The sequence below is a fragment of the Bufo bufo genome, chromosome 6 (assembly GCF_905171765.1).
Source record: "Bufo bufo chromosome 6, aBufBuf1.1, whole genome shotgun sequence".
Classification (NCBI taxonomy): domain Eukaryota; kingdom Metazoa; phylum Chordata; class Amphibia; order Anura; family Bufonidae; genus Bufo; species Bufo bufo.
Genome location: NC_053394.1, coordinates 82,488,264 through 82,511,311, shown reverse-complemented (window position 1 = coordinate 82,511,311; position 23,048 = coordinate 82,488,264). Strand labels below are relative to the sequence as shown.

At 45.4% G+C, this 23,048-nt stretch overlaps 1 protein-coding gene across 1 annotated transcript in view; it reads right to left on the bottom strand.

The window, feature by feature from the left end:
- ANKRD22 (ankyrin repeat domain 22) overlaps nucleotides 1-22,188 on the bottom strand; it is a 56,003-nt gene extending 33,815 nt beyond the window's left edge. The window contains exon 1 of the mRNA XM_040436315.1: nucleotides 21,983-22,188. Coding sequence (XP_040292249.1) covers nucleotides 21,983-22,003 — 21 coding nt within the window. The 5' untranslated portion in view covers nucleotides 22,004-22,188. The remainder of the gene's footprint in view (nucleotides 1-21,982) is intronic.
- Nucleotides 22,189-23,048: the final 860 nt, after the last annotated feature.

The window sequence follows — 23,048 nt, the reverse complement described above, 5'->3', positions numbered from 1 at the left end:
ATGTAAAAGGGGTTGTCCAGGAAATTGGGAATAAATCATTTTTCCCTGTTGCCCACAGCCTGCCTACTAGGAAAAGTATCATACTAAGGCTACTTTCACACTGGCGTTTCTGGGTCCGCCTGTAAGATCTGTTTCAGGGCTCTCACAAGCGGCCCCAAACGGATCAATTCAACCGCAATGCATACTGAATGGAAAAGGATCCATTCAGAATGCATCAATTTGGCTGCGTTTGGTCTCCGTTCCGCTTTTGAGGCGGAAACTAAAATGCAGCTTGTAGCGTTTTGATGTCCGCCTGAAGATGCAGAGCCAAACGAATCCGTCCTGACTTACAATGTAAGTCAATGGGGACGGATCTGTTTTCACTGACACAATATGGTGCAATTGAAAACGGATCCGTCCCCCATTGACTTTCAATGTAAGTCAAGCCGGATCCGTTTTGACTTAGACATTTTTTAAAAATGAATAATGCAAATGGATCCGTTATGAACGGATACAAGCATTTGCATTATCGGTGCGGATCCGTCTATGAAGATACCAGACGGATCCGCACCGAACGCAGGTGTGAAAGTAGCCTTACCTGCTCTGGTTCTGACCGCTGGTTAGCCTCTTCCCCAGCATGGGCATGGTCACCTGCTCCACCGCAGCCAACCACTGGCTTCAGTGGTGACATGTCCACAGTGGTTGCCTGCAGTGGGGAAGGTGACCATGGAAGAGGTAAACAAGCTGTGGACCAGACGATGGACATGCAGGAGCCAGTCTGCAGTACTGGAGTGGTGGATAGCAGGCAAGTGTGATTCTTTCTTTAGCAGCGGAGGCATACTTAAGGGGTTGGCCACCCTAAGTATCAAAGATCCCAAGTGCCCCAGACAATAGCCAAAACCATGAAGTATTTCTACCCTGTGACATGTACCGGCTGTATGTCATTTATCTAACCTGTTCACCATGACAGCCCTCCCTGGAGGAGTTCCTCAGACCGGCTGCGTGGGAGGAGCAGCTGTAAAGTGAAAATCCCAGCATGCACTGCAGCAAGCATGTTCAGAGGAGCAGTCACATGACATCCCTGCCCACCTGTGTCTCCATAGAGACAAGAACCCCTCAGATAATGGCAATAACTAGGGATGTCCCGATACCGATACCAGTATCGGGACCGATACTGGACATTTGCATGAGTAATGTTGCCGATACCACTGCCGATACCTGATGGCCGTGCAGTGCGATTCCGGCTCACTCACCACCTTGATTTTGCAGACTGCGCATGCGGCGTTCAGTTCCGTCGTGCTTGCTCCCGGCCGTCGCTTCTCATCTTTAGCGCGAGCGTGATCACTGGCTTGTGTTCTCCAGCGCCTGAAGCCAGTGATCACGCTCACGCTAAAGACGAGAAGCGACGGCCGGGCGCGAGCGCGATGGAACTGAACGGCGCATGCGCAGTCTGCAAAATGAAGGCGGTGAGTGAGGGAGCTGGGATCGCGTTGTAACAGGCAGTGCACAGCGCATGCGCAAGAAGAGCGCGGTCCCGGCATCACGGCAAGATGTCCATCAAAATGTAGATAGGAGGGGTAAGGGGCGGGCTTATCGTGCCTTGAAGCAAGGAGGCCGCTGCCCCTTGACTTCAAGCCTGACTTAGAGAAGGCGCCAACAGACATTAAAACTGCGGTTTTAACAAACCTCATGATTAGCAACACACTGAGGTACTGTGTTTGGTTTAATATATGATTTCCAGGTGACAGGTTCCCTTTTTGAAGCCACTTCCTCCCAGTACTCTGGTGCATCCGCATGGGAAGGATTACAGCAGGCCAGGTGGGTATGGTTCATAAACTTGCTGTGGGGCCCAGTCATCTCTAGTTTCACCATTGGATTTAAGCCATGAACAGAATGAACAGAGGGGGAGATTTATCATTTCCCTTGTTTCTGAAAAGTGACATTAAAAAGTTGCAAACTATGTCTTTGCGACTTTTTAAGTGTGCCTTTAAAAAAAAAAAAAAAAGGCGTGACAATGGCAGGGAGGGGGCGTGACCAGGCGCCCCAACAAACCTATGTTATTTTCGCCAGTTTTCTGACTCAAATGAAACCAGAAATCCACGGCAGCTCTGAGCGGTCATAGATTTCTGTTTAGGTGCATGGACGGCCGGGGGAGGGGGGCTGTTGAGCGGGGGGACAGATCTTTGTTGCACAAGAGCTCTGATGAATACATTTGTACAAATCGATCTGCTCGCATAGAGAGGAGCCTCCTTTCTATCATCACACGACTAAGGCTACTTTCACACTAGCGTTAGCAGGGTCTCGCAGGCTGTTCCCCTGCCAGATCTGTGCTAATGCTAGCCCACGAGTGCCGCTGGAAGTCCGCTCCGGCCTCATTCACATTCACTGATACCCAGCACGCTGCGTTTTTTGTCCAGCCGCCTCTCAGCATGCTTGCCGTGCTGCGGCCGCATCTCCGACCTGTCCCCATTAAAGCAAATGGGGCCGGAGCGGACCTCCGGCGGCACTTCTGGGCTACCCTTAGCGTGGGTCACTGTATACAGTGTACAGGGGGTCACGGATCTCTATATGCAGTGGCGGGGGTCACATATCACCATATACAGTGGCGGGGGTCACATATCACCATATACAGTGGCGGGGGTCACATATCACCATATACAGAGTGCAGGAAGGAGAGGGCACACATTTATAGATGGCGAGACCAGTGACTGCTGCTGATAACACTGACCTCAGCCATACTGACAGCTCACAAGGGGTTAAAGCTCCTGAACTGTTGGTCTGGCTGTAATATCATGTCTGTGATAAGAACACAGAGCAGAGGGGCCATAACCAGGACAGACCCTGGGATTGCTCACAGTTTGTGGTCCACAGCACTTCCCTGGCTCTGCTACATCCTCACATGTTGGCAGGATCCTCTCAGTACAGGGGAAACAGAGAGTGCAGAGTAGTGGCGTCGCTAGAGGGGGGCAATTGCCCCCCCTATGTTGTTCTTTGCCCCCTCGGGTGCCCCCCCGCTGATTCCCCAAAGCAGCTGCGCTGCCTCTTGAGCCCCAGGTGAATACTAATGAGCGCTTCCATTATGAAAGCGCTCATTAGTACCGAAGGACCAGGAAGTGGTGAACGCTATGTACTTACCGCTTCCTGGTCCTCGGCTGTCGGCTGTGCTGCGCACAGCATGAGGACGCTCTGTGTCCTCACGCTGTGCGGGCCAGTTCAGAGCACAGTCGACTGAGGAGAAAGAAAATTGCAGGCGGCGTCCAGGAGCAGGAGAGGTAAGTGGTTTTTTATTTTATAAAAAATGAGGCTGCTGGGGGCATAATGGGGGCTAATGAGAGGCATAATGGGGCTAATTAGACTATTAGAGGCATAATAGGGCTAATGAGGCATATGGGAGCTAATAAATTGCATAATGGGGGCTAATGAGAGGCATCATGGGGCTAATGAGAGACACAATGGGGGCTAATGAGGCACATGTGAGCTAATTAGGCATATGGGGGCTAATAAGAGGCATAATGTGGGCTAATGAGGCATAATGGCTTATAATGGGGGCTAATGAGGCATCAGGGCTGATATGGGGGCTAATGAGAGGCATGGGGGCTGATATGGGAGTGATGAGAAGCATAATGGGGGCTAATGAGAGGCATAATAACAGTGTCATCCACAGATGCCCCCATAACAGTGTGTCTTCCACAGATCCACCATAACAGTGCGCCTGCGCACTGACGAGAGACAGAAAGAAGGGGAAAGAATCTGCGGAAGCAAGCAGAGGACGGCACAGCAGACGACTGAATAGCTTCTTTTGTATGTAAATTGTTTTATTATAAATGTATCCCTGCAGACCGCAATTCTCTCGTATTTTGTAATCTTATTTATATATACTTATTTTGTTTTTGCCCCCCCATTTTTGACTGTGGTATCTTTGTGCCCCCCTATATATTGTTCCACTGGTGCAGAGCCTGCAGTCAGATCAGCCATCACAGCTTCTCCTCAGTCTCCCCAAGGCTACTTTCACACTGGCGTTTTGGCTTTCCGTTTGCGAGATCCGTTCAGGGCTCTCACAAGCGGTCCAAAACGGATCAGTTTTGCCCTAATGCATTCTGAATGGACAAGGATCCGCTCAGAATGCATCAGTTTGCCTCCGTTCCGTCTCCATTCCGCTTTGGAGGCGGAAGGTTTTGGTGTCCGTCTGACGATGCGGAGCCAAACGGATCCGTCCTGGCACACAATGTAAGTCAATGGGAACGGATCCGGTTTCTATGACACAATCTGGCACATTAGAAACGAATCCGTCTTGGCTATGTTAAAGATAATACAAACGGATCCGCACCAAACGCGAGTGTGAAAGTAGCCTAAGAAGTGTCCCTGCGAAGCCCCTGCCAGCCCTGCACAGCCCGGGGTGTCAGTCACAGAAGGAAAGCACCTATGATACAAGCAGGGTGCTTTTGGACCCAGACAGCAGCACAGTCCTTCAGGCATGGACAAGGTAGCTCCTCTATGGCATGTGCAGGGATGACGAGACAGGCAGCTGTAAGAGCAGGCCAGGAGGGGGCGTGGTGAGAGCAGGCCAGGAGGGGGCGTGGTGAGAGCAGGCCAGGAGGGGCCTGGCTGCCAATAGCAGGAAAACCAGGCTGCGAATAGCAGGACAGGAGGGGGCGTGGTGAGAGCAGGACAGGAGGGGGCGTGGTGAGAGCAGGACAGGAGGGGGCATGGTGAGAGCAGGCCAGGAGGGGGCGTGGTGAGAGCAGGCCAGGAGGGGGCGTGGTGAGAGCAGGCCAGGAGGGGGCGTGGTGAGAGCAGGCCAGGAGGGGGCGTGGTGAGAGCAGGCCAGGAGGGGGCGTGGTGAGAGCAGGCCAGGAGGGGGCGTGGTGAGAGCAGGCCAGGAGGGGGCGTGGTGAGAGCAGGCCAGGAGGGGGCGTGGTGAGAGCAGGCCAGGAGGGGGCGTGGTGAGAGCAGGCCAGGAGGGGGCGTGGTGAGAGCAGGCCAGGAGGGGGCGTGGTGAGAGCAGGCCAGGAGGGGGCGTGGTGAGAGCAGGCCAGGAGGGGGCGTGGTGGGAGCAGGCCAGGAGGGGGCGTGGTGAGAGCAGGACAGGAGGGGGCGTGGTGAGAGCAGGCCAGGAGGGGGCGTGGTGGGAGCAGGCCAGGAGGGGGCGTGGTGAGAGCAGGACAGGAGGGGCCTGGCTGCCAATAGCAGGAAAACCAGGCTGCGAATAGCAGGACAGGAGGGGGCGTGGTGAGAGCAGGACAGGAGGGGGCATGGTGAGAGCAGGCCAGGAGGGGGCGTGGTGAGAGCAGGCCAGGAGGGGGCGTGGTGAGAGCAGGCCAGGAGGGGGCGTGGTGAGAGCAGGCCAGGAGGGGGCGTGGTGGGAGCAGGCCAGGAGGGGGCGTGGTGAGAGCAGGACAGGAGGGGCCTGGCTGCCAATAGCAGGAAAACCAGGCTGCGAATAGCAGGACAGGAGGGGGCGTGGTGAGAGCAGGACAGGAGGGGGCATGGTGAGAGCAGGCCAGGAGGGGGCGTGGTGAGAGCAGGACAGGAGGGGCCTGGCTGCCGATAGCAGGAAAACCAGGCAGATCTTTCTAAGAAGATATATTAGAAAGTGTAATATCTTCCTACTTTCTTTATAGTTTTAATAAGTGCTAACAGGGTGGCCAACCCCTTTAAGATATCAGGGACATTTTTTTTATTCCTGGACAACCCCTCTAAGGATCCATTCACACGTCCGTAGAATGGGTCCGCATCCGTTCCGCAATCCTGCAGTATGGGTGCGGACCCATTTATTCTCAATAGGGACGGAAAGGATGTGGACAGCACACATTGTGCTGTCGGCATCCACATTTCCGGTCCACGACTCCCGAAAAAAATAGAATATGTCCTATTCTTGTCCGCAATAGCGGACAAGAACAGGCGTTTCTATAGTGGTGCCGGCCTGGTGTATTGCGGATCCGCAATACACTACGGACGTGTGAATGGACCCTAAGGCTGCTTTCATAAAATGGTTATACAGGTGTTTTTTGAAGCCCGTACTATGGATGCAACACCCAGACCTCCTGAAGTTCATCAAAATCAGAGTTAGAGCTCCATAAAAAACATATTGGGGGGAATTTATCATGAGGGGAATATTTGAAGTCAGTTTTGCTTGAGTTGGTGTTGGAGTGCTTTATGCCACATTTATCAAGTGCCTCATGTTACTTGATAATAAATGTATAGAAAAAATTGACCCTTGTTGGCCCAGAATTTATTTTGAAAATGAACACACATCAATAGCTAATAGCTATACCGATTCTGTTTCAGGCCCACATTATTTATATTTCCTTTAAAATAAAAAATAACCTTTATTATATTTCTTTAAAATAAACACAGAATGAATTAATTTCTCTCGTATGGCATATTTTATATATTTATCTGTGTTATTTTCTCAAAAATGCCTTTGGTAATATTAAAAGCCCAAGAAAACTATATTAGTGTTTTGTTTTTTTCTTTTTCTCAAATCTTTTCCATATAATGGTGGTACTGATAGCTGGGTATGGATTTAGTAATAACGGGGGTTGTGTTAACTCACACACACCACCGCTCCATAATATCAAATATCAATGGCTGCGGTGTGCTGAGAGTTAATCGCTTATCTTTAGCAACACTTTTGTTGCCAATGTAGCAAGCTGTTTCAATACTCTATTTACTTTGTTTCAATTTGCTCTTTCAATATCAGCTCTGGGTTTTAGTATTCTTTCCTGCTCTGGTAGAGCTATTCTAATCCTAATAATTCTCTTCCCAGCTATCCCCCATCCTATTCATCAGAGTTTTTCACTATCAATGCTGGGGGACGCCTGCAGGTCGACCCCTCAGCTCTCCACAACCCTAATGTTTCTTGTGTTTAAAATAACAAACAAAGCTCCCCCGACATGTTTCACCACAAATGTGGTGTCTTCAGGGGTTAGGAGCTTGTGATAATAAATTTGCCTTAGGCCTCATGCACACGACCGTTGTTGTGTTCCATGTCCGTTGTTCTGTTTTCCGTGATTTTCTGCGGACCCATTGACTTTCAATGGGTCCGTTGAAAACTCGGATAATGGACCGTTTGTCATCCGCGTCCGTGATCCGTGTTTCCAGTCCGTCAAAAAAATATGACCTGTCCTATTTTTTTCACGGACAACGGTTCGCGGACCCATTTAAGATAATGGGTCCGTGAAAAAACACGGAGGCACACAAGATTGTCGTCTGCGTTTTTTTCCTATCATTTGCAAGGCAAACTTGACTTAGATTATTTTTTCACTTTTCATGTCTGGTGATCCTCCAAAAATCAAGGAAGACACACGGAAACAAAAACGGAAACTGATCACGGAACAGCTTTTTGCGGATCGTGTGCATGAGGCCTTATCCTTTTGTCTACAGAAGCTACTCCAGTTTTCCTACTCCACCCACCTCCTAGAGTGAGATTGCGACTTCAAAAAAAAAAAAAAGTCTCAATAATAAATCTGGAGTGAAACTCATTAACATAGCTAACCACAACCACTTTCCACCCACATTACAAAACTGGAGCGTGGTGTAAAAGTGCAAAAAGTAGTAAAATTTTGCTCAAGCGAGTGCAAAAGAGTTGCAAAAGTTTGCGTAATCACTTAAATTTTGCACAAATGCAAAAAGTCACTAAAGCACTTTTTTGCAACTTTTTGACGCCAGAATTCTGGCCATTGTTCTTCTCTAACTCTGATGAACAGTGGGAGGTCCAAGTGTCCTTCCCCCACAGACATTTAAATCACATATTTTTTATTAAGAATTTAGAGAAAAGCACAGATTCCGTCCTATAGAGATCGTCTTGACGCTGGCGGACAGGCACAAACAATTTTGTACAAAATGTATTTGCTAAGAATCAAAATTTTATATAAATGAACGTATCATAAGCACCAGAATAATTTCTATAATTATGGCATTATTGTACTTTATTTGAGTTCGCAGAATGCTGTTGCATTGTTTTTTTTGTCTTCATGATATGCCATACAGTCAGGTCCATAAATATTGGGACATCGACACAATTCAATATGTGCTTTAACTCCAGACTGTCAGCTTTAATTTGAGGGAATTTACATCCAAATCAGGTGAACGTGTAGGAATTACAACAGTTTGCATATGTGCATCCCACATGTTAAGGGTCCAAAAGTAATGGGACAATTGGCTTCTCAGCTGTTCCATGGCCCGGTGTGTGTTATTCCCTCATTATCCCAATTACAATGAGCAGATAAAAGGTCCAGAGTTCATTTCAAGTGTGCTATTTGCATTTGGAATCTGTTGCTGTCAACTCTCAAGATGAGATCCAAAGAGCTGTCACTATCAGTGAAGCAAGCCATCATTAGGCTGAAAAAACAAAACAAACCCATCAGAGAGATGGCAAAAACATTAGGCATGGCCAAAACAACTGTTTGGAAGATTCTTAAAAATAAGGAACGCACCGGTGAGCTCAGCAACACCAAAAGACCCGGAAGACCACGGAAAACAACTGTGGTGTTGGTGGATGACCGAAGAATTCTTTCCCTGGTGAAGAAAACACCCTTCACAACAGTTGGCCAGATCAAGAACACTCTCCAGGAGGTAGGTGTATGTGTGTCAAAGTCAACAATCAAGAGAAGACTTCACCAGAGTGAATACAGAGGGTTCACCACAAGATGTAAACCATTGGTGAGCCTCAAAAACAGGAAGGCCAGATTAGAGTTTGCCAAACGACATCTAAAAAAGCCTTCACAGTTCTGGAACAACATCCTATGGACGGATGAGACCAAGATCAACTTGTACCAGAGTGATGGTAAGAGAAGAGTATGGAGAAGGGAAGGAACTACTCATGATCCTAAGCATACCACCTCATCAGTGAAGCATGGTGGTGGTGGTAGTGTCATGGCGTGGGCATGTATGGCTGCCAATAGAACGGGTTCTCTTGTATTTATTGATGAAGTGACTGCTGACAAAAGCAGGAGGATGAATTCTGAAGTGTTTCGGGCAATATTATCTGCTCATATTCAGCCAAATGCTTCAGAAGTCATTGGATGGCGCTTCACAGTGCAGATGGACAATGACCCAAAGCATACTGCAAAAGCAACCAAAAAGAGTTTAAGGAAAAGAAGTGGAATGTTATGCAATGGCCAAGTCAATCACCTGACGTGAATCCGATTGAGCATGCATTTCACTTGCTGAAGACAAAACTGAAGGGAAAATGCCCCAAGAACAAGCAGGAACTGAAGACAGTTGCAGTAGAGGCCTGGCAGAGCATCACCAGGGATGAAACCCAGCGTCTGGTGATGTCTATGCGTTCCAGACTTCAGGCTGTAATTGACTGCAAAGGATTTGCAACAAAGTATTAAAAAGTAAAAGTTTGATTTATGATTATTATTCTGTCCCATTACTTTTGGTCCCTTAACAAGTGGGAGGCACATATGCAAACTGTTGTAATTCCTGCACCGTTCACCTGATTTGGATGTAAATACCCTCAAATTAAAGCTGACAGTCTGCAGTTAAAGCACATCTTGTTCGTTTCAGTTCAAAGCCATTGTGGTGGTGTATAGAGCCAAAAATGTTAGAATTGTGTAAATGTCCCAATATTTATGGACCTGGCTGTATTTAACGATCAGTATCTTTTGATTTTGAAAAGCGAAGATAAAAACCTGAGTACCTGGAGGAAAACCCACATAAACACAAGGAGAACATACAAACTCCATGCCATTGCCCTTGATCAGAATTGAATCCAGGACCTCAGTGCTGCAAGGCAACAATGCCATTTCTAACCTCTGAGACACCATGCACATGGTCAGTGTAAAGAATTTGGTGTCATGTAGGGCCAAAGTTGTCATTCAGATTGGTCAGGAATCAGGATAAATAAGTCAAGGACCTCAGTTAAAGACATTGAAATAACTCAGTCACTGACAAGCCTAGGGAGCAGGTCAATGCAGTGATTGGCTGCAGCAGCGTCAAAAACATAAGTTTACATCCTGGGAGCCGAATGGAGAAGCCAGGAAGAGAAGGAGCCAGTGCTGGGAAGCAGGCAAATATGCTCCCCTTCACAGGTCTGCAACACCCCCCTTCCCCCCTTTCCCCAAATGTGCACAATCCCCTTAACCAAAATCTATTTAAATAATTTCATTTTCTGGATATTACGTGATTTGTATTGCTAATTTCCATGAGCAACCATGGATCCTCATTCCATATGACTCTTCTTTTAATTAATGGAACATTATGTCATTTTATAGCAAAGTATGATGCCATACTAAATATATAGCCAAAATTTTATTGATGCACACCGTGGAGAAGTTATTTTAGGTGTATCATTACCGTTCCAGTTATAGTACTGTGCACATCCTTCTTATTTTGCTGGTTTCATGCTAGGTTAATTGTATCCTTCCATTATGTAACATATATAGCAATTACTTAATGAAACATATAGCAACGTGCCGCCCCCAGGGCCCCTATCGCGCCCCCGGTGTAGTCGGAATGCTGAGTGGTGTAGTGTGGCCTAAATGTCTCTATGTCACGGTGCTCCTACCTGGAGACTGCCAGACCCCAAGCTTTGGCTCTGAAGCTTTGTCTTGGTCCCAGCAGGCTTTAGCATAAACTGGCAGGCTTTTTCAATAACTCTGCTTGCTCTTTCTCTCTGTTGCATTGACAGGCTTGCTTACTTACTTTGTTTTCCTTCTTTATGCTGCGCTAAATTCTGCTTTAGTCTGGTTTCTGTACTTCTGATCTGCTCTGGTATCCTTGAATGGGATGCCGTCGACTGTTATTCCACTCCTGACACTCAGTAAAACTTATCTTCAGCCGAAGAACTCTTCCTCTTGCTGATTTCTCTTATGGTGGCCGAAGAACTATTCCTCTGGCCCCTATGGCTTCCAGACATCTTTCTCCATAGCCGGCAGAGCTTAGGGTGCTCTGCTCATACCCAGTCCTGTCTAGCTTAGAACTAGAACTAATTGGAAATTTCTGCCCCACCCTTCCGGCAGGAAGAAGGATTGGACCACTTCTGCCCAGAGGGGGTAAGTTAGTTCCATTCTCTCTAACTATAGCTCTGACATTTGCACTGCTGGTGAACCAGGCATGTTACATGTAATAAACAGCTGCATAACAAGATTAGGAATGCACAGAGTATAGGACCTGGACAAAAATGCATAAGATGGCATTTAGGTTAGACCATTAAAGATAGTAGCAGGGTGTAGGAGTGGTAACGCCACTCCGGTGTGTTACAATATGTTCACTTCTGTAAGCCATTATTAAAAATACATGTTTTTTTCTGATTACTGAGGAACACGTCACCCTCATGCAAGCTATAAGGCCCCTTTCACACGGGCGTTGCGGGAAAATGTGCGGGTGCGTTGCGGGAACACCAGCGATTTTTCCGCGCGAGTGCAAAACATTGTAATGCGTTTTGCACTCGCGTGAGAAAAATCACGCATGTTTGGTACCCAAACCCGAACTTCTTCACAGAAGTTCGGGCTTGGGTTAGGTGTTGTGTAGATGTTATTATTTTCCCTTATAACATGGTTATAAGGGAAAATAATAGCATTCTGAATACAGAATGCTTAGTAGGTGATCAATTGAGGGTTAAAAAAAAATAAAAAAAATTAACTCACCTTCTCCTCTTGTTCGCGTAGTTCCCGGTCTCTTTACTTCTTTAATGATGAGCTGTGGGCTAAAGGACCTTTGGTGACGTCAGATCACATGCTCCAATCACATGGTCCACCGTAGTGATGGACCATGTGATTGGAGCATGTGATCTGACGTCACCACAGGTCCTAGCCAGTAGTTCATCTTTTAAGAAGTAAAGAAGAGACCGGGAACTACGCGAACAAGAGGAGAAGGTGAGTTAATTTTTTTATTTTTTTTTAACCCTCAATTGATCACCTACTAAGAATTCTGTATTCAGAATGCTATTATTTTCCCTTATAACCATGTTATAAGGGAAAATAATACAGTGAATAGACTGTCACCTAGCAAACATGCGTGAAAATCGCACCGCATCCGCACTTGCTTGCGGATGCTTGCGATTTTCACGCAACCCCATTCACTTCTATGGGGCCTGCATTGCATGAAAAACGCAGACTATAGAGCATGCTGCGATTTTCACGCAACGCACAAGTGATGTGTGAAAATCACCGCTCATGTGAACATCCCGATAGAAATGAATGGGTCGGTATTCAGTGTGGGTGCAATACGTTCAACTCACGCATTGCATCCGCGCGGAATACTCGCCCGTGTGAAAGGGGCCTAAAAGATGGTACCATACCGGGGTATATTTCTAAGCTTTCTAAGCCACAGATGTGTGGACACCTCTCCATTCATGGTGATGCGAGATGGGGCCTCATCTCTTAGGCCTCTTTCACACAAGCATGACGGATTGTCTCCGAATGCGCTCAGGGTGCGTTCAGTGAAACTCACACTATTTTGCAAGCAAGTTCCGTCAGTTTTGTCTGCAATTGCGTTCAGTTGTTCACGCGCGGGTGCAATGCGTTTTGATGCGTTTTTCCCGCGCGTGATAAAAAAACTGAAGGTTTACAAACAACATCTCTTAGCAACCATCAGTGAAAAACGCATCGCATCTGCACTTGCTTGCGGATGCAATGCGTTTTTTCACTGAAGCCCCATTCACTTCTATGGGGCCAGAGCTGCGTGAAAAACGCAGAAAATAGAACATGCTGCATTTTCCACGCAACACAGAACTGATGCGTGAAAAAAATGCTCATGTACACAGACCCATTGAAATGAATGGGTCAGGATTCAGTGCGTGTGCTATGCGTTCACGTGTGAAAGGGGCCTTAAGGTAGGAGTGAGTCCTACAGGTGGGACCCACACCTATTAGATATTTGTGGCATATCCTGCCAATAGGTCTTAAATGTCTAGGTAGGAATGCCCCTTTTAGTTCAATTACTACCTTACTCCACCTTAAAGGGACACTGACAGGCCCAATAAGCATATTTAGGTATATATATGACTGTACAGGTCTTCTAAAGTGTATTAAAATCATATAAGTATACCCCCTGTCCACCTTATAAATACAGTAAACTGATGTTTTATAACCTGGTAGAATCGTCTTGTTTCTGCCCAAGGGGCGGCGTTTCATCTCCACTTGCGCCCAGCCAGCCTCCCCCAACTGCCGTTTGAAGCGCCGCCCAGCTCATCAATATTCACTTCGCTGGGCGGCTACTACTGTCCCTGACACTGTGTACACACAGACAATGAGGGCGGAGCGAAGAGTTGGAGGTCGGCCGCACTAGTATTAACCCCTTCTGAGGTGTTTGAGAGCAGCGCTCTGAAGCGCTGCTCTGAAAAGTGCCCGGCGCATGCGCAGAACGCAGAGGCTGAAGCGCCTTCTAAGATGCAGAGTGGACGCAGGCGCAATGTGATCCCAGCCAGTGAGGGTGCCGGGCGCATGCGCTGAAGATGAGACAGAGTCCGATGCCCATAGGTTTGTATTGGGCATGCGCCAGATCTTGTAAAGTCGGGGACAGTAGTAGCCGCCCAGCGAAGTGAATATTGATGAGCTGGGCGGCGCTTCAAACGGCAGTTGGGGGAGGCTGGCTGGGCGCAAGTGGAGATATAACGCCGCCCCTTGGGCAGAAAAAAGACGATTCTACCAGGTTATAAAACATCAGTTTACTGTATTTATAAGGTGGACAGGGGGTATACCTATATGATTTTAATACACTTTAGAAGACCTGTACAGTCATATATATACCTAAATATGCTTATTGGGCCTGTCAGAGTCCCTTTAATTGTGGTTTAATTGTGCCTCTGTCCTTAAATTACAGAAAAGAAACACTTTTTGCTAGTCTGGTAAACGGAAGAGTGCAAAACGCAAGACCCATGCCTCATCATCCAAGAGTCAGAATGTGGGTAGTAGGGCAAACAGCAGTAGCAGCACCACCCATCCAGTCAGTTGTAGTAGTTGTAGGCCACAGTTCTCCCTCCAATAGGCGTCACATTATTATTGAGGACAAAGAGGATGAGATTGTGGACTGGATGGCTCACTACTCCTCTCAGTCACAACAAGATGATGTCAAGTTCACCCCCAAGTCAGACACTGTGCCTTAAAGCCAGGGGTCATGGCATTCCTCCTGCTCTTCCCCCTTTTGGCGCCAGAAAAGATACTTTAAGAGAGTCTTCTTGTTGATGACTTGTCTGAGAACACTCAGCGTTTGGACTGCTGTGAGGAGGATGTTCAGGGGGAGGTGGGGACCCCATGCATAGCTATGTTGGCGGTGGTGGTAATGGTCATAGCAGTAGGGGCAGTGGTTCTTGGGGAAAATACAGAGCAGGAAATTAGGAGGGGGGCCAGGAAGCCCACAATGACATATTAACACAATCTGATAAAAGTGTTGGGGAGGGTAAGGACAATAATTGTGTGTTGGACAGGACCTGGGTGCCAAATTTGGAACTTAGGTGACATCAGAGGAGAAGGGTGGTGGTCGAGGTGGCGGCAATAAAGAGCAAAGGCAATGTATGACCAGAATTTTCAGAAAATATCCAGGAATCTGCTTCTACTATGGTCAGCTCGGGAACTGATACTGATACTGGGGGCACAGGCTCAAAAAGTACAAGACCAAGCTCAGCTGCCGCTAGCACTATGCAAGCAGTTTTTCTCCACAGTGCTGGAAGAGAAAAGCATTGCCATGTGCAAGATCTGCAGGCATTCAAACACAAACAGACATTATAGTTCTATTGCAGCACATGAAGCATCGTCTCCAGATCTTGTGGGAAAATAGAAGTGGACAATGACTTCCATTAAGGCCTTACACAAGGGTCTACATGGTCCCTTCAAAAATTCATAGATTTTTTTAAAAATCCAGCATTCTTTATTATACCTTCTGATGTATATTGTATGCCCAGTTGTAATGGCTTATTGCTCTTGCATTGTCAATATTCCTAGTTAAGCTGTACACAAACTGAACCTTTACACGAATGCCCAGAAACTTCCTACAACATTAAAACTTTTGCAATATCTACTAATAGCATCTAAAATCCACACAGACCAAAAAACGAGATCTACCACACTTTTTATTAGTGCAGTACTGAATCGTGTGAATACAATTATGATCTATGTAAAAATAGAACCTATGCAGAACAATTCTAGAGACCATAACGGTAAAATACAGGAATACAGGAATCCCTACACTACAATATCATTGTTTTATCTGATGGTACTACTTTAGTCCACCTACAGATGGTGAGAACTGTACGATTTAGTTTTTTCCTCCTGATACTCGTGTCTATCATTCTCCCCCCTTTTTCATATCGCCGTTTTGCTCCCCTGCATGGGATCTCAGCGATGGACTGTGCCAAGTGATGTCTCTTAACCAATAAACACTCTTTAAAACTCAAATTACTCAGAGGAAGTGTTGCTTTGTAAAACCGGTCCAACCTGTTTTTAGGTTTAAGGGATTTAAATTTTTCACAGAATATCTTAAAGCAGTGTGCATAGAGGAGTCTGCATTCTGTGTGCTAGTATGTGATGTCTCTGTACAGACCATAATCTCCCCTCGAAGCAATACACCTTTGTCATAGGACATGCATTGCAATAATAGAAGACTATTCGGTCTGCTTCTAGCAGCACCAGATGTAACCTTCAAGGTTTGCAGTAAGAGAGTCAGAGGTGCGACTCTTACCTATGAACATACTATAGATATGGCATAAGTATCTAAAGTGGGAAAATCCCTTTAATTGTAGGATTGTGATTTAACCTGCAATAGCATCACACTGTGTTATGGGGCTAACTTTGGTACTATACACCAGTGCATGCACAGTTATAAATTAAAGAATCTTTATTCTGTGGACCATTTAGAAAGGTTCATCATTTAAACTGAAGGTAATCTTTTTACCGGTGATTGTATTTGTAAGTTATAACCTCCCTTCTGATTCTCAGCTGTGTCATGTGAGCAACACTCTGCCTCAACTGGCACAAGACAGGAAGTCAGTTACTTCTCTATTCATTCCTATGAGACTGACATTAAGCCTCCGATAGGAAAACAGAGAAACGGACTTCCTGTCCACACATAAGATGCTGTGTTATTTGGAGAGTCAGAGTGTTGGTCACATGACACAGCTGAGGATCAGGAGGTTATATCTCACCAATACAGTCACTGGCAAGAAAATTACCTTCACTACAGTTTATAACATGCACCTTTCTAACAGGTCAGAGAATAAAACATTTTATGGGAGTGCTCCTTTAAGTAAAGTCGCAATATTATGCCACTGCTTGTCATTCTGTGGCACATGTCATCCATTGATGCACAAGAAAACTAAATACATATACTGCAAAGTATACAGGAGGTCTTTTTTGTAGTGGTCCATTGTACAGGAAAAACAGCAGACTGTTCTTGTACAGTTAAGGGTACTTTCACACTAGCGGTTTCTTTTTCCCGGCACTGAGTTCCGTCCTAGGGGCTCTATAACTGATCAGGCATATCCCCATGCATTCTGAATGGAGAGCAATCCGTTCAGGATGCATCAGGATGTCTTCAGTTCAGTCTTTTTGCCTTTTCAGAACGGAGATAATACCGCAGCATGCTACGGTTTTAGCTCCGGCCAAAAATCCGGAACACTTGCCGGAATTCCGGATCCGGCATTTTTTTTCCATAGGAATGTATTAGTGCCGGATCCAGCATTCAAAATACCACAATGCTGGATCCGTCCTTCCGGTCTGCGCATGCAAAAAAAAATTTTTTTTTAAAATTAATGCCGGATCCGTTTTTCCGGATGACACCGGAAAAGGACGGATCCGGCATTTCAATGCATTTGTCAGATCTATCAGGATCCTGATCAGTCTTGCAAATGCCATTAGTTTGCATACGTTTTGACGGATCCGGCAGGCGGTTCCAGCGACGGAACTGCCTGCCGGATTCCTCTGCTGCAAGTGTGAAAGTACCCTAAATGAAAGGTATACCTGCAAATACCTATCCATCTTAGTGCCCATCGGATACTCTGAATGCATACACCAAACACAGTGAGGCTTATGTGACTTTTAAAATGTTTGACTACTGTTGATGCAAGTGGCATTTGTGTGCCACCCTTGACACTTTCTGAAAAGGGGACGTGACTTCCAGCGGGTCCCACACATTTTTCAGGTGCAAATGAAGACGAAATCTATTGCAGCTCCAAGTTGCCGTAGTTTTTATTCTGGCACATAGACTGCCGGATGATCCACCTTATTTACTGTATGATAAGGCGTGAGCCTCGTCATAAATTAGGTGCATCCTCCAGCAGCACAGGAAATTTCAAAAGACCAGCATAAAATGCCAGTCTTTGATAAATCTCCCCATGTAAGCTTACAGTCTAAAGATGCAGCAGATTTATCCAGGTGGATGATGCTGGAGGGTAAATGTGGTGCTCATTTACACAGTCTAGTCTAAGTTTATACCACCTATTAGTTAGTAGATACTTTATACCACAATCATTCCTTGTTGGACAAGCCAAAAAAGGGGTCCAAGATACTTGATACACTTTTGCAGAAATTACACCAGAATACCGGTGAACGGCGGTGAATTTTCATTAGTAAATCTCCCCCACTGTGACCATAGCCTTACTGTATTTCCCTAGCCTTACTCTCAATAACTACTGTAATTGTATGAAATTATAGAAATCTCAGCTTTGTTTTCCAGCCTTGAGTTCGGCACATTACATTCCTTCTGTAACAAAAAAAATCTGTTTCCTTCTCAGGCAAAAATACTAAAGGGCGCTTTCATGGGTTTCCTTAGAACAACTCTGTGGTGTGACATGGCATGTAGATAGGAATGAAGACAACATCAATCGTTAGGTGACTGACTTGTTCTTCTAGAGTTGCCCAACAGAAACCATAGAAGTAAATATTTCTTACGTCTTTGTCATACAAAACTTTTATATTGTTATTAAATCATAATTTTAAGGGGCTTTCCAGGAGTTATAAACTGATGACCAATCCTCTGCATAGGTCATCAGTATCTGATCAGTGGGAGTCCAACACCTGGGACCCCCACCGATCAGCTGTTTGAGAAGGCTCTGACGCTCATGTGAGCGCCGTCGCCTTCTCGCAGCTCACCAAGCACAGCGCCGTACATTGTATAGTGGCTGTGCTTGGTATCTCAGCCCCATTCAGTTGCGCCTAGGCCACGTGACCAATGAATGTGAAGTCACATGGCCTAAGGAAAGGTGCAAGAAGTCTATGGCGCTAATGTAAGCAGCCGATTCTGAAAGTTGGACCCCCACCGATCAAATACTGATGACCTATGCAGAGGGTAGGTCATTGGGGCAGAACTTTCGGAAAACCCCTATAATGTTCTTTACTAGAAGAGTTACATGAGGGCGCATAAATTATACTTTGGGTGAGATTAATAAAATGGGATGTCCCATCTGAACATTATCTTGTGCATATTCCATAAATGTCCACCTCTGGGACCTTCTCCTATCTTAAGATTGGGTCACTGCCATGCGTCACAAGGAATGGAGAGGAGGCTGCACCGGCACAGATCTCTCCATTCACTGCTAAGGGAATTCAGAAAATTGCCAAGTAAGAGCCTGCGCCAGTTTTAAACCATCCTTTTTTTATGGTAAAATATGCCAAACAGAAGTATGTCTCTTAAAAAATGTGGTCCATCCTGGGCTTTTCAAAAGACATAGGGGTAGATTTAGGAAATTTGGTGTAAAGAAAAAACAGCTTAGTTACCCATTTCAGCCAATCACATTCCACCTTCCATTTTCCAGAGCTCCTTTGTATGCTATGGGCATCTATGCCACTTTTTCTTTAAACCAGTAACTGAAATCTAGAACCTAGAGTAGAATAGATTTGTGCTGTAATTTAGGCCATTTTCTGTCTTTACTAATAATAAATTTGTCTGGAAATTGCTGACCCCGCCCCTTCCTGGTGGCCCCACCCACTGCTACTCAATACTTTTCAAAATTGTCAAGAGGTGAGAAAGTCGCAAATTGTTAGTGTAAATAGGATGTGCCTAAAATCTACTACTATTTCTACCAAAACTCTGGTGCAAAACGTATGTTTTTATATGTACATGTTTATACATATATTTTAGTTTCTAGTGTTGAGCGAGCATGCTCGGCGAACTGCTGTTCGGCTCGAGCATCGCTATGCTCGGCACATTGCAGTGCTCGGCCGAATACTGCGGGTGCTCGAGTACAATTTAATACAAAGAAAGTCAATGGGAGACTGAGCATCTTATGACAAGACTATGAATCCAATAGATGGCACTGTTCATGAGTAGTGTAGATCACGAATTTTCCATGCAAATGGTTTTTCAGCTGAAAAACAAGGCAGATTCTGCTCATTTTGCCCATGTTTATGCTAATTTGTTTTTACATGACAAAACTATATAACAAGGTTATTGAATATTAAGTTAGGACAATCAGAAAATTGTTGTCACCCTAATGATATTGATCTAGGTGTGCAGGTCCACCCAAGCCATCCAACAGATGTGAAGCAACTTTGAGGCTTACTGGCTCTCAGTCAGATGAGAGCTGGTTTGAAATGTCTCATAGTGCACAAGGCTGCCATTGTAAGGTATGCTGACTAAGCCTGTCATCTGTCTCATGGGTAGATTGTTGGCTTCCACATACCTGGCTTTTGGCATATAGCCTTTGTGTGGTTGTCTATTGTATGTCATAGATAATAGGAGTCCAAGACGCATCCAGCTGTCCTCTTAATGCTGTTTCCAAACCATTTTGATGGCTTTTCCATCAATTTTTTGAAAAAAAATTGTGAACCAGACACCCTCTTCTCTTCCGAGCAGGGGGTGCCTGGGGTTCTCCTATTGACTTCCATTATGCTCGGGTGCTGATGTGTTCGGCCAGAGCACTTGGTGCTCGATCAATACTATTAGTTTCTTTTAAACCTTTGTATCTTTTGGTATGGCTGGAAAAGACCTAAAGCTATGTAATATTTTATTGTATTACATTATTTCAATATTAACAGTCTATATCCATGGCAGTCAGGCCGGTACTAGTACTAAACTCCTAATTACAGGACCAGCCATGTGTCCCAGTGCAGCCGTATCCCCCCATATAGAGTGCAAGCACATGAAATGAAGCTGTGTTTATAGGGTCCTGTGATTGATCGGAGGAACCTCACATCACACCAAAGACAAACGTATCATTTGTAAATAAATTCATGGGTTCAGAAGTGACTCACATGTTGCCTGTGATCATTACGTAGGCTTCCTGTTACACCTTAGGGCTAAATAACAAAAAGTTGAATTAAGGCTACATTGTGCCGATACCATGAGCTGAGCGAAGTATTAAAAAATTCGATACGGCTGCTTCGCCGAATTTTACAAATGAATTTGCTTCGTGACAAATTACTTCGTCCAGAAGCGCATTTCTTTTTAAGCTGTGGGTGTAATGACAGAGAGCGGTTCATACATAAACGAGGCATCTGATAGCATTAATCGGGTATAAAATAAAAAAAATAATAATAATAAAATAATACTTACCTCATCAATTTGCTCACGACGAGCCAGCCGCTGCCATCTTCATTGAAGATCTAGCACGAAATCTTGCGTGGCCCGTTAGGACATCATCAAGTCAGCCGGCGCACTGGATTTTGTGCGAGATCTTTAATCAAGATGGCGGGGGCCAGCGCGTTGCGAGCCAATGGATGAGGCAAGTTTGGGAAAATCAATTCACTAACACAAAGCACAAAGAAATTCGGCTTTTTGGTGAATTGAATTTTCCTTAAAATTCTGATCGAAGTCTACGATTCGCTCAACACTAGCCGATACTGTAAATTTGGAAAGTAAAGTAAATATTGATGCAGGTCATATTTGCACTAAAATTTGCGTCTTTCGATCAGCTGTTTTGTGAAGCTGCGGTGCTCACAGGAGCTCTGGTGAGCGTGGCGGCCTCCCGGGTGCTTGCAAAGCTGTACATTGTATATAGTGGCAGTGCTTGGTATTGCAGCTCAGCCACACTGACTTGAATGGGGATAACCTGCAACTAGGCCATGTGACTGATGTACAGTGATGTCACATCCTGAGGATAGGTCATCAATATTAATTCCTGGATAACCCCTTTAAGATTGGTGTATGAAACACCATCTCAATAAATTTTTTCCGTTAGAATGGACATTTGTAGGTACAATATTTGGATGCCACCTGGAGCGTAACTGTAATTCAAAGGGAACCATAGCAAAATAAGATGGGCCCTTCCCAACCTAGTGTGAGAAAATTAAAACGGCAGCATAAGTAGCAATAATTGAATATATGTATAATAGCACCATGGGAGCTGCTATGGCTATAGTTACGCCCATGGATGCAACTATATGGGTCCACATTTACAGGAGTTAGGTGTGGGGGGATTTCACTTATGTATACCCACATAGTAGTCCATATAGAAGCTGTGCATAACTTTCTACAGTATGTACTAAGCATGGTTTCCACACTGCTTTGTGGATAGATGGACGGATGTAAATAACACGTCTTTTGTTTGCAGCATATTTCCCAAAATACACCATTTCCAAATTTCAGTGCTAGTTTTTTTGCAGTCACATATTGTCTATATCTCAGTCTAATATTCAATTGAGTATAAATTGAAATGTCAAAAAGTTTTTAGCAATCATTCTGCTAAGCAGGTGTCCTCAGATCATTATGCATGATTAGACAATGTACCTCCCTACCATAGCATAGCTTCAACCTCCTGGTGTCAAAGTAAACACTTTGCCAGGTCCCAATATCACATACAATGACTTGACGTAGGCCTAACCTACACTCATGAAGCACCTACCCTCTGCACCAGGATCGGAAGATATTACAAGCAGTAGGTAATGTACAGAATGTGACTGAACGCACTTGTGACAGGTTATACATTGAAAGCTACAGCTCACTCCATCTTACACAAGCGATTACAAATAGACACACTCGGCTAACTTCAGTGGAGATAATAAATTGGTCTTGTGACTTGAACTGGGGGATAATTGCACCAAGTAGAGTCAGGACATTTCGGTATCTACCCTTAGCCGAAATACAGCGAACTTCATGGCCATACAAACATAACTTGGACATACCTCAGAGTACAGAATTCCCATGTCCTCTGTAGATCTTGATAATTCTTGATCTGTAACTTTAAAGATCCCCACTCCTCACCGTCGACTGACTTTATGTAATAAAAGAACAATAAAAGAAAAAAAAAATGGAGTAAGACTTTACATAGTACAATATATATCGATACTAGGTGGAAGTGTGAAACATCCTGTGTGAAGGAATCGCTGCTGAAGACGCCCAACCCATAAGTGTCGTATTACTCAAGAATATGACAGGACGAGAACATGTTACAACATTGTCCGTCTTATTCATCATGCAGAGACCTCTGTGACGTTGCTTGGAAAGTCTAAAACAAACTTACATAGAGTGATTTAAGTAATCAAAGAACACAGCACATATCACAGTATCATGAGTAGGCTCCTTAGACTTAAAGGGGTTGTCTCATCTCAGACTATTGGGGCATATCTCAAGGATATGCCCCCATTGTCTTACAGTGGTGGGACCGGCACCTATTTCATAAATGGAGCCCCGCAAAGTGGTGGCTGGAGAACTCTGGTTTGGCCACCACCAAGCGGGCCCCCCATAGACGTGATAGGGAGCGCACGGCGCATAAACGGCCACTGCTCCCATTCGCTTCTATGGGCCCGATGGTAATAGTCGAGCCAGCCCTCGGCTATTTTTGGTGACCCCTTAAGAATGAATGGAAGGTGGCTTCTCATGCGCAGTGCGCTCTCCACTACTTTTGGGGCTACGTTCACTGCTAGGACCCGCACCTATCAGACAATGGGGACATATCCTAGCGCAGTGATGGCTAACCTCCGGCACTCCAACTGTGGTGATACTATGATTCCCAGCATGCCCCATTCATTTCTATGCAGTTCTGAAAACAGCCAAGCAAGTGTACATCTTGGGGGTCATAGTTTTACCACAGCTGGTGTGCCAGAGGTTTGCCATCACAGTCCTAGCAATATGCCCCTATTGTCTGAGATGAGACAACCCCTTTAAGGCTCCTTTACACAGGCTAAGGGTCTGGGCAATTATTAGGTATAAAGCATTTATGAATGTTTGTTACCAATAACTGACTAAGGC